This window comes from Ovis canadensis, chromosome 3, assembly GCF_042477335.2.
Source record: "Ovis canadensis isolate MfBH-ARS-UI-01 breed Bighorn chromosome 3, ARS-UI_OviCan_v2, whole genome shotgun sequence".
NCBI lineage: Eukaryota > Metazoa > Chordata > Mammalia > Artiodactyla > Bovidae > Ovis > Ovis canadensis.
The window spans coordinates 205,768,464-205,780,672 of NC_091247.1; the positions used below are offsets into that span (position 1 = coordinate 205,768,464).

The window sequence follows — 12,209 nt, forward strand, 5'->3', positions numbered from 1 at the left end:
TCATTGAACAAGTTCCCGTTATGTTTGGTCTAAACCAGTTTGAATTGTGTTTCTGTCATTCACAGAATTTTTTTCTGTCTGAAAAAAAAATATTTTCTTTTTACTGGAAAATGATTCTCTGAATTTTTTTTTAAAAAACGAGTGATGCAATTCAGAAGCCCAGTAATAATTACACTGGGGTTTGACGGCATGAACTGAGAGTACTTCAGCAAAGTACTGAAATCTGCCTGCCAGCAAAGGCAATGACCCTGGTTGTGCCAGTGAGATCAAGTCACCTAATAGGAATTAAATGACTGAGGCTTCAACAAAGTTGAAAGTGTACCTATACCATATTGTATTGACCAAAAAGTTCATTTGGATTTGTCCGTAAGCTGACATGGAAAAATCCAAATGAACTTTTTGGCTAACCCAATCAATTTCATCACCATGATGAGAATTATTTAGATATTATTTTCTTCTGAGTTTAGCCCTATGTTTTCTTATAAAAAGCCTCCTTCTTTCATTGGTATGCTTTTCTGAAATACCATCTTCCCATTTTGTTGTTGTTTAGCTGCTAAGTCATGTCTGACTCTTTTGTGGCCCCATGCCCCATGCCCCACGTCTGACTCTTTTGTGGCCCCATACCAGGCTCCTCTGTCCATGGGATTTCCCAGGCAAGAATATTGGGAGTGGGTTGCCATTTCCTTCTCCAGGGGATCTTCCTAACTCAGGAATTGAACCTGAGTTTCCTCCATTGGCGAGTGGATTCTTTACCACTAAGTCACCATGGAAGCCCCCAATCCTCCCGTAGATCTCCATTTCAAATTGGGTTTCTGTTCTTTGAGCATCTGGTGTAGCATTTATAATTTCATATGCCACCTGCATACAATGGATAACTCAGTCAGGCTTTATGTGACATTTCTCAAGACACAGGTGATAGTTGGGGGCTTTGTATTTGATAATGTATGAGACACTTCTCATCCTTAAATCCCCTGTTGGGATGAATATCCACACCAAGACTCCTGCTGCTTCTTGCAGAACAAAGCTATTCTTGACTGATGCGGGGAAAGAAGAAATGAATATGGATAATGAGGAGAAGGCAGCTTTATTCACCAGCCTAGTGTCTCACAGGAAAAAAAGCCTAAAAGGCTTTAAAAAAAAATGACACAATTTAAAAATCACTTTATCTTTCCTGTCTTTTTGGTCTCTGTGAATCACGAGTCACCTGAGCCTTGCTGTAGAAGGCTCCAGACTGTGTTCTGAGCTGTGAAATATGTGAGAAGAAAACCTGGGGACCAGCTGTACCCCTCACACTACAGTGATCCTAGACTCATTTCCATCTACTCTGACACACATTCTTGGATTCAAAGAAAAAAGTGTGCTTCAGAAAAAGTAGATGTCGCTAATTTTGTTCTTCTTCTACACAAAGCATGTGTATCTCTCTCCAGTTTCTCCAAGAAAAGCAAACAAAACCTTGCATGTCCAATAGACTGCCAAATCTCCCAAGGTTATAAGAAACACCAGGCTCTTTTATGCTCAGGAGACAAGGGGCTCCAGTCCAATTCATCCACCATCCACACTTACTGTGGCCTAAATGACATGAGAAACACAGTAAAAATTCCCTGAAAGAGAAATTGCTCTGACTCTCAATCCTCAGTTTGCTTCCCCCTCACTTTCCATCCCCTGGTTTTCAGTGTTACCATGAAAAACGTCTCCTGTTACCATGTTTGTTCACCCCAGTGCCTACATCTATTCTCTCCTTTCCTTCGTTTGTGCCACCCAAACACTGACCTACCAAGGGATGACACCCTTCGCTCTGAACCAGCACCCTAGACAACCCTGAGCCCAGTGATCATTCTGCCCTTTATGAATCACACTCAGCATTGCCCAGTGAGCAGAGGATTGATGCAGGTACAAGTCTGCCAGTTCCAGTGCCCCCAGAGGGCAGGAAATACTTTACTCACCTCAAACTGAAGAGAAAATTTATAGTCAGAGTCTTTGGCCATGTCCTTGATGTAGGCATCAAAGTCATCCAGTTGAACCGGGCTTTGTCAAACACAAAGAAAAGTACATTTTAAAAGTCCTGCTGATAGGTGTCATACAATGTTTAATGCCTTACTTCTCAAACATGAACAATTTCCTTGTAGAAAATAGCTGTTTTATTTCTCACAGGTTAGCACTCATTTTTTTAGGGTTAAAATTACCAACCCTTATATATTATAATTAAAAAAGAGAGCCCTATATACTTAACTTCCTTGAGATAGGAAAAATCTCTAGATTTTCCACTGAGTTTTACTTTAGCAGCAACATATTTCACACACACATATTCATACACACACAGGTATATGTGTTGTTTCTAGAAAACTCCAGTTTATAGGAAAAAACATAGGATTAGCCTGAAGACCTGTTTGAATTATAGTTTTACTTTATTTACTTAACTTCCCTGAGATTTAACATGCTCATCTATGAAATATCATGGGGCACTTACATCGCAAGGTTGACACTTGTAAATCATAGACACTTGTAAATTTAAACAGTTTGACAAAGGCAGGGAATTGTTTCTCCCCAGAGAAAGGCTGGAAGCACATCTCCAGGGAGTTCCCAGTGCCTCGCTCAGAGAGGGCTGTGTTCAGAACCTTGTACATCTCCAGAAGTCTCAAAAGAGTTCGTAAGTAAAATAAAGTAACACATCCGACTTTACATTTCTGCATATGCCACAGAAGTTCTCGCTCTGTTTTTGTTTTGTGGAATAAGAATTTAGTTGTATTTCCTGTAGTTTTCTCTAGCTGCTTATCTCTTCTAGAGCTTATCTGTCCCAATCTGTTCTCGGAGTTTCTGCAAGACACAGCACTCTGTCACCTAACCCAAGGCTTTCCACCTTACCAGGGTCCACAGACTTAGCCTTTCTCTTAGTCTTGCTGCAACTTACTCAGCTTATGTCATCCACCTGTGGTCTTATTTCTTATTAGCAAATACATAGCATATAATAGATATTTGTTCAAAGTTGTTTATTAGCTCCTCTGATTAATTTATGTTAAGATTTTAGTAGATTTTAAGGGTATTATGCCTCCCAGATAACACAAATTGTAATGGTTTTATTTAATAATAATAACACTGACTGGTACCCTTAAGTACGTGTGTGTGTGTGTGTGTGTGTGTGTGTGTGTGTGTGTGTGTGTGAAAATCACACCAGGGAAGCCCTTAAAACATACTATAAACTGTAAATATGCTTACGTGTTATCTTACTTGGTTGATGGTTGAGGTTAGACATGGACAACATTAGCCTCATGCTTGGGCTTTCCTGGTGGCTCAGATGCTAAAGAATCTGTCTGTAGTGCAGGAGATGTGGGTTCGATCCCTCAGTTGGGAAAATCCCCTGGGGGAGGGAATGGCTACCCACTCCATTATTCTTGCCCGGAAAATCCCATGGACAGAGGAGCTTGGTGGGCTATAGTTCATGGGGTCACAAAGAGTAGGACACGACTGAATGACTAACACACACTTTCACTTCACTTTTCAGAAGGAGCTCCAGAGAGAGCCAAGGCTGAGACAGTTAAGTGAGGAATTCAAGATCTTAGGGCTACTAAGCCAGAGAAAGTGAAAGTGAAGTCATTCAGTCATGTCCGACTCTCTGTGACCCCATGGACTGTAGCCTACCAGGCTCCTCCGTCCATCGGATTTTCCAGACAAGAGTACTGGAGTGGGTTGCCGTTTCCTTCTCCAGGAGATCTTCCCGATCCAGGGACTGAACCCAGATCTCCCACATTGTAGGCAGATGCTTTACCATTTGAGCCACCAGGGAAGTAAGCCAGAGAATGCTAAGGATAACCAAGGAGAAGGATTCCTGGTTAAAAGCTTTCTCATTCAAACTTGCCATCCTTCTAAAAGAACAGCTAACTTGGGGGTGGGGGAGAGGGTCCCCTCCCCATTCTCTCTGAGCAATACGATGACCTTAAAATTGGGCTTAATGATTCTAATTCTCATCCCACTAGGAGGAAAATGGGATTAGAAAAAGCAAAAGCAAGAAGGGGAGGAAAAAGAAAGTCAGAGGAAGGACCAGTAAGTAGAAGGACGGGCATCAGGGAGAGGAGGAGAAGAGAGAGAAAGCTGGTAAGGAGCAGAAATCAATCAGGGTGGGGAGGATTTAGACCAAGGAGGGAAAGAGGAGGTGAGAAAGGAGAGGAACAAAGGTAAGTGGAGAGAGGGAAGGTGGTAATGGTGGGGCATTTGGACTGAAAGAGAAAAGATAAAGAGAAAGTAAATGGAAAGATGGAGGGAGTCCCTCAAAAATGACCTGTAAAGAAGGAGAGAGGGCTAGAGGGCAAATGAGAAGAGGGAAGGAGGAAGTTAGCTTGACATGGGGTTTTGGCTTATGGGCAGGTTCCGCCACATCTATACACCACTCCAAACTTGAGTCCACCTCCTGCTTCTCCTCTCTGCCTCCATCTTAGGTCCCCTCTCGGTCCTGAGACTCCAACCTCTAACTGCGCTTATCTATGCCTCTGGACCTCACTTAACAACCCATCTAAAAATTTTGGGCAACAAAGTGTTTCTGTCAAACCATTCCTTCCAAGCTGACAGTTCCTCTCCTCTGCTTTAGCTGATCTTGCCTCTCCTGCCTCACTTGATAGACGCCAATGGAATGAGTATTAATTTGAAATAAATTCAGGAAAAAATATTCTGTCATCTACATGTGCCAAAACATTATATGTCACTCAAAGCTTAATAGAAATATTTTGGATTAACTTTTCTTCTGTGTTATGTACTCCATTAGCACAGATACCATAGAACTGACAGAAATTGGCTTAGTTGGCTCCTTAATGAATTCACCAATACTCTGTCCCAGGCAAGTATCAAGAATAAAGTCTATTTATAGAAATTATTGACTCTTTATGTATAGAGTTTTTAACTAAAGGCCTAGAGGTGATACTCTAATTAGGCTCTTGAAATCAACTGATAGTTCATTTTCATCCCTCAGAAGTATAATTCTTATGACTTAACCATTCAGTAGATAAGTGAAACCACAGGCAAGCTAAAGCAATTATCCTTTTCAATTTATTATAAAGATTTCCTGAGACAGCATTTATCAAGTATTTGTTATAACATCAAATAGAATAAAAGCCTTTCCCCTGCAATAAGCATGACATTTGAAGCTACAAAATGGCAAAGGTTTTTGTACTACTTTGATGTAGCTAAACACTATATATTTTTTATAGATGTAGAAGAGTAGACATCCTTCGGTAAGACTTTTATAATTCCTAACAACCCATTCTTCCTCAGATTTCATGCAGTGAGAATTTTCCTTATTCTTTAAATGTTTTCTGTTGGTACACTTTCTTGGTGGTCGCTGACATCCATACGTATAAACACACCAACACATAATATGCATTTGCCTCTTTCTTAAGCTTCCTTCTGTTAAAGACACACAATCTTTTCAACTTGGAAAGTGAAGATCATTATGAAGAATATTTTTAAATGAAATAGTAAGAAAAACTTACTTAGTCAGTTTCCTCTTCTTTAAGCCATTTTTACTCCTGAGAATTAAAAAAAGAAAAGCAAATTTATCTGGGCTAAAGAATTGATTAACATATGATTAAGCTTAGGGAGCTTTAAATGATTATTGTATATCAGGCACCTCTATTATATTAAATTTTTATTAAAAATGCCTAATTTGTTTGATTACTTTCCCTTAAATGAAAAGATAATGATAAAAATTTCAGATTCATTAAAAAAAATTCCATTAGATTTCAGAAGCAACCTATATATTTCAGATTTGCAAAAAAGCTGAGTTCTAGAAATATAATTTCTTGCTCCTAGGTATTAAGTTGCTGAAGTGTTTTGTAAATATGTAGAAATATCTACTGGGTGAACACTCCAGGTTCTACAAGCAAGAAGGGAAAAAATTGGGAAGTAAAGGTGACAGCTGATGGACAGAGAATGGACGTACTGGTTTTTTACTTAAAAACTAAAAATAACATTTTTAGACATTTTCAACAGGAATGTGAATTTGTGCTATCAGTGATGCCATGTGTCATAAATTCTACTATAGCATTGTTCTTACTCAGTTTTGAACAAAGTTTTAAGCTATCTGAAGAATTACACCTATTACTTGCTTGTTTCTGATTCATTCCTAGTCTGCAAACTCAAACACACATAATACTAATTATGCTCCAGCTAATTACATTTTAAGAGTATTTTAAAGGGTAATTATTTTCTACCAACATGTAAGATAACTGACCTAAATTACCTAAGGCTAGGATAGTATCTGCTGAAAGCCTTAACTATTCTATTTAGATTGTCTTAAATAAATGATATTGATACATGATTGAGTGTTACAACTTTTATAAGTAGTTTTCAAAGACCTTGAAATACTGATGGGAGCACCCAGACCTTCAGAGCACAAACAATAGGTAGTAAATAGCCAGTTGTAATCTGAGTACCCTTATGTGACAAAATATTTATTGATATTTAAAACTATGAATATTTGGGTACCCTCATTTCTGGAAAGTCATTAGCAAATGAAATACTACTTCCTCTGGAATTTCTAGCGCTTGATTCATGGAGTATTTCTCATGTGGTCTGACCATGAGTTGTACATGCCCTCCTTGCTAGACTGTCCTTTGCCCTCAGAGCTGAGTACAGTTCATGGAACACTAGTGGGTGGCCAATAAATGCTTATTTAATTGAATTGAAACAAAACATCTTTATTATATCATCCTCACAATTTTACTTAATGATGCAATGAAGAATTGGATATTAGACTTGGTCTCATGAAGGATCCCACTGGGGAGATGGCACTTGTGGGTGAAGAGGAAGTAACAGAAGGAAGGACGGATTCATAATCGAGAGTGGTGTTTGTTTTTCCTTTTCTAGTTTCAGAGAGTTTTTATTTCTTCCCAATTTCTAGTGAAGAGAATCCATTCAATAGTTCTGGTCATTTCTTTTCTCCCTCAGCTTCTTTTTATCTTCCATATTTGGGAATTAGAAGGAATAAACATTCAGGTTTTTACTTTGCCTCTTCATCATCTCCTCCCACAGGAAACCACACCCCCCAAAAAAAACAAAAAAAAAAAACATCATCATATTGGACAGAGCTGTGCCACATAGGTGTTTGAGAACCTAAAGAAATCATTTCTTGAATAATTATCTTAAATTGGAGTAATTGCTTTCCAATGTTGAGTTCGTTTCTGCCATACAATGAAGTGTAGCCACGAGGTGTGCACATCTATCGCCTTCCTCTTACCCCTCCCCCACCCCTCTAGGTCATTACAGAGCATCAAGCTGAGCTTCCTGTGCTACTGAATAATTCTTTCACTCTGCTCTAGTAATGAAGAAAAGTTATGGCCAACCTAGATAGCACATTAAAAAGCAGAGATATTATCTTTTTCTTAATCTGTGTGAATTTCTTTTTTTAAAAAATTATTGATTTTAATTGGAGGCTAATTACTTTACAATATTGAGTGGGTTTTGCCATACACTGACATGAATCAGCCATGGGTTTACATGTGTTCCCCATCCTGAACTCCCCTCCCACCACTCTCCCGATTTCATCCCTCTGAGTTTACCCTGTCTCATGCATGATCTCAGAGATATTACTTTGCCAACAAAGGCCCGTCTAGTCAAGGCTGTGGTTTTTCCACTGGTCATGTATGGATGTGAGAGCTGCACTATAAAGAAAGCTGAGTGCCGAAGAATTGATGCTTTTGAACTGTGGTCTTGGAGAAGACTCTTGAGAGCCTCTTGGACTGCAGGGAGATCCAACCAGTCCATTCTAAAGGAGATCAGTCCTGAATATTCATTGGAAGGACTGATGCTGAAGCTGAAGCTCCAATACTTTGGCCACTTGATGCGAAGAACTGACTCATTGGAAAAGACCTTGATGCTGGGAAAGACTGAAGGCAGGAGGACAAGGGGATGACAGAGGATGAGATGGTTGGATGGCATCACCAGCTCAATGGACATGAGTCTGGGTGAACTCCGGGAGTTGGTGATGGACAGGGAGGCCTGTCGTGCTGCAGTCCACGGGGTCACAGAGTCAGACACGACTGAACAACTGAACTGAACTGAACTGTAATGATAACTTACTTAACCTTAGGAATCATACATTTACTTCCTGTAGGAGGAGCCCACTACTTTAGTGCCTGATGAAAGCAGAATTTTAGCATAATAAGAAACAATTCTGGTAACTCTGGAGGTTGCCAACATATTTTGTAATTCAGAGTGGAATTAAAAAAAGAAAAACGCAAAACCTTTCTGTTCCAAACAGACTTTAAGGGAAACCAGGAGGAAAAAAATGTCTGTGGTAGGGTAACACTGAATAAATATAGTGCTGAAATATTAAGCCGCTACTGTTCCACAGCTGTCTGGAAACCTGATTCGTGGAAGAGAGGCACTACTTTTTTCTTTCTGTTGCATTCACTGATTGAATGAACGTAAAATACAATGTGAAATTCTACCACATGTTTTGTATGCTCTTGTCTTAAGTATATGTCTTTATAGTTTGTGTATGACTTTCATTGTTCTGATTAGATTTTACTAAATTGCTGAAGATTCCCAAGGGTTCTTGTTATGTAAAGCTAAGGGACATGCCAGTACTGAATTGTGGGACTTCACAGCAAAACTGAGAATGTTCCCACATTTTCAATGGCTGTACTGATCCTACGACTCAAATCAAGGGAAAATTAGCTTTTAAACATGTAAGTTCAGGCTTTGCTAGCAGTTTTTCCTTCATCACTTTATGGACAGAGCTCATGAGTGTGTGCATGCCACAGTGAGCATTTTGGGTGATGCTGAGGTCATCATCTTGTCATTGCAAAAGATTTTCTGAATAACTGATTAATAACACCCATCTGACATATAGTATGTACACATATAGGATTATGTACTTCTTTTACTTTTTCTCTTTCACTTGCATTAGATATGGTTCAAAACCCTAATGACTTCAAGAAGTTAAGATGCACTAGGAGGTGGAAGGGAGGTTCAAGAGGGAGGGGACATATGTATACCTATGGCTGATTCATGTTGATGTATGGCAGAGACCCACACAATATTGTAAAGCAATTATCTTCCAATTAAAAATAAATACATTTTTTTAAAAAGATGCATTCTTTATAAGTTCTTCATGATTATGACTGTCTTGGAAAGCCCACCAGAATGGAATTCATTCCAAGAGGAATATCAGGCAATGGCAGAGACATGGGGTCTATGATGGTTAAAAACAAGCACAAAGTAAACCTGAAAACAATAAACTCAAAAAGCTCTAAATTTCCTAAGCAGTATGTACTTTTTCATGATACAAACACAAATCATCTTCACATCTTAAATAGGTCTTTAGAGTGATGTCATTCTCTGAATAGAACATGCAACAAACAGGAGTAAAGCTGAGCAGTAATATTGCAACATGCTTAAAATACTGACTATTAAGGATTTAGAACAGGCAGATGAGTATGTGAGTAGGGCATGAGGTGACTGTGATGGTAAAGAAAAGACAGTAACAACACTGAATCTGGAGAGAGCTGGTCCAAATGAGATGGTTTTCTTTGAATAGGAAATACAATCTGAGATCACTAAAGTCAGAAATCCTGGCAGAATGCAATTTTAAGATTAAGCCAATGGACACATAGGCTCCATGGTGATTCTGCCACTACTTGGGAAAAGATGTGAGCAACCCTATTTAGGCAGGAGACAGATGGGCCTGGCAGGGTAAACCAGTTGGAGATTCATTCTCTGTTGGCAAGAAAAGAATAGCAGGACAATTAAGGGAGGAGGCTAGGCCTTGCTCAGACCACGTATTTCTTCTTCCTGGAGTCAGGAGACCTCCCTGACTACACTTGCAGAGAAAGGCTCCTTGGAGGTCAAAGGGGGAATAATGTCAAGGGATGCCCTGCCCAGATGACTGAGGTAGAGATGTGTGGCAGGATCCTCCCACAACATGGGAGGATCCCGAGATATATCAAATATGGACTGTGAACCAAGCAAAGCAAAATGATTGGCCGAAGGAAACCCAGAAGAAATGCCCAATAAAAGCAATTCAAACTGCCATGAGGGTGTGACTTAGCGACTCTCTCTCTCCCTGAGTCTGCCTGTGTGTCCATCCACATGTACTGTACATTTTCCCTCTTAATAAATACTCTACTTGTTTCATTAATTTCCCTCTTTGTGAAATTCTTTTCTGCAAAGCTGAAGGGCCAGGGGTCTTGTCGTTGACCACTGGTCTGGTGGCTAGGACCTGGTGTTTTCGCCACTGTGACCCAGCCCACTCCAAGCCATTGCCAGCTGAGGCCACCTCAGATCAATATGAGGGAGAAAGAATCACTGGATTTCCACACAAACCATGAGAAGCATCAGGAGGATTTTAGACAAATCATCAGGAACGTATCTATCCAAGAAGTTGACAGGTTAGACATGAAGCCAGGCAGTGTTAAGAACGAAGGGAATGGCTCTGTTATTTGGGGTGGTTGTTAATAGAGAGGTGAAATATGAAGACAGACGTATCTGAAGGAGGATTTTAAAAGACTACCTAGCAAATGAAAGCAGGGGAAAATATCCACAATTTATGAGATAAAGAGAAAAGTAGCAAAGAGTAGGGAATTTGGGTGGCTTTGTCAGAGTACTGAACTGTAATTAAAGGAGTAGGGACCATACATTTTACCTTTTTTATATCTTGCATAGCACAAGTCTAGGGCTGGAAACAGTTTGGGTTCAGTATATTTTCATTGCTTGTTATGTGTGCTGCTGCTAAGTAGCTTCAGTCGTGTCCAACTCTGTGTGACCCCATAGACGGCAGCCCACCAGGTCTCCCCGTCCCTGGGACTCTCCAGGCAAGAATACTGGAGTGGGTTGCCATTTCCTTCTCCAGTGTATGCAAGTGAAAAGTCAAAGTGAAGTTGCTCAGTCGTGTCCGACTCTTTGTGACCTCACGGACTGCAGCCCACCAGGTTTCTCCATCCATGGGATTTTCCAGGCGAGAGTACTGGAGTGGGGTGCCATCGCCTTATGTGTGCAGTTGATGGAAAATGCAGAAAGCCTGGGGCTCCATCTTTTGCTTTCTTGTTTCATCTGGAGACAACCATTTATAGCCTCAGGACCATTCTTTTAAAAATTACTGAATGAACAGACCTTGAAGGGGTTGCTGAAATTTGAACCTGTGTTCATCAGTGGGAGGGCTTTCTTGGTAGCTCAGCTGGTAAAGAATTAGCCTGCCACACAGGTGACCCCAGTTCGATTTCTGGATTGAGAAGATCCCCTAGAGAGGGGAAAGGCTACTCACTCTAGTATTCTTGGGCTTCCCTGGTGGCTCAGACAGTAAAGAATCCTCCTGCAAAGCAGGAGACCTGGGTTTGATCCCTGGGTTGGAAAAATCCCCTGGAGAAGGGAATGGCTACCTACTCCAGTATTCTTGCCAAGAGAATTCCATGGACAGAGGAGCCCGACAGGTTATAGTACATGGGATCTCAAAGACTTGGACATAACTGAGCGATTAACACTTTTACTACCTTTTTCACTTTTCACTCATACAGGAACACCATCTGATGTCAAATATTTAAAATATTGATTGACTGTGGTGAAGTCCTATACAGGAGTCTGTTATTAAGAATAAACTAGGGATAATAGTGAAGTGGTCTTTCTCATCCAGCACATTCCTCTGACGTTATTACTTACACAGCACGTCTACCATGTTTCAGAAGTTTTTCAACTAGTCTTTTTTTTTTTTTTAATAAAGAAAATAGAAATTCTGGTATTAACAATCTCCATTGTGAGGACATTGTTTATTATACTTTTCCCATTGAAAATCAAAGTTGTAACTTTGCCCACTGTATTTCTTCTGTCTTCAGAGGAGCCGAACATTTGATCAATTTTAATTGATTGGCTAACTCTCCAGAATGCTTTAAATATTGAATTCTGTCCCCTCCCCAACCATGAGACCTTTTTCCAGTTCATGAACTGTTTTTTATTGTTTTTATCTGAGTCCTTCTCAATTTGTCCAGGTTTCTGGATCCATTCGTACATAATTTAGTACTTAAACACCATAGATTAATACTTAAGGACAATGACTTTTTTTTTTTTCCCCTCTGAGAAACTGGTGCCTTATGCTGACTTATGGTTCAGAAAAAGAAATAGTTCTTCGGGATACATTAATCTCAAAATTCAAGATCATGATCATTATACTTTATAAAAACTAAAAGATACTCTTTGAGATTTGATTATTAAAATGATTTAAAAGTCAAGAA

The 12,209-nt window shown here is 39.8% G+C and overlaps 1 protein-coding gene across 3 annotated transcripts in view; it reads right to left on the reverse strand.

Annotated features, from left to right (window-relative positions):
- Window positions 1–12,209, reverse strand: part of PTPRO (protein tyrosine phosphatase receptor type O) — a 275,424-nt gene that overhangs the window by 36,300 nt on the left and 226,915 nt on the right. For all 3 annotated transcript variants that reach the window (XM_069585625.1, XM_069585624.1, XM_069585627.1), the window contains 2 exons: window positions 5,478–5,513; window positions 1,944–2,025 (listed from right to left, as the gene is read on the reverse strand). In XM_069585625.1, coding sequence (XP_069441726.1) covers window positions 1,944–2,025; window positions 5,478–5,513 — 118 coding nt within the window. The remainder of the gene's footprint in view (window positions 1–1,943; window positions 2,026–5,477; window positions 5,514–12,209) is intronic.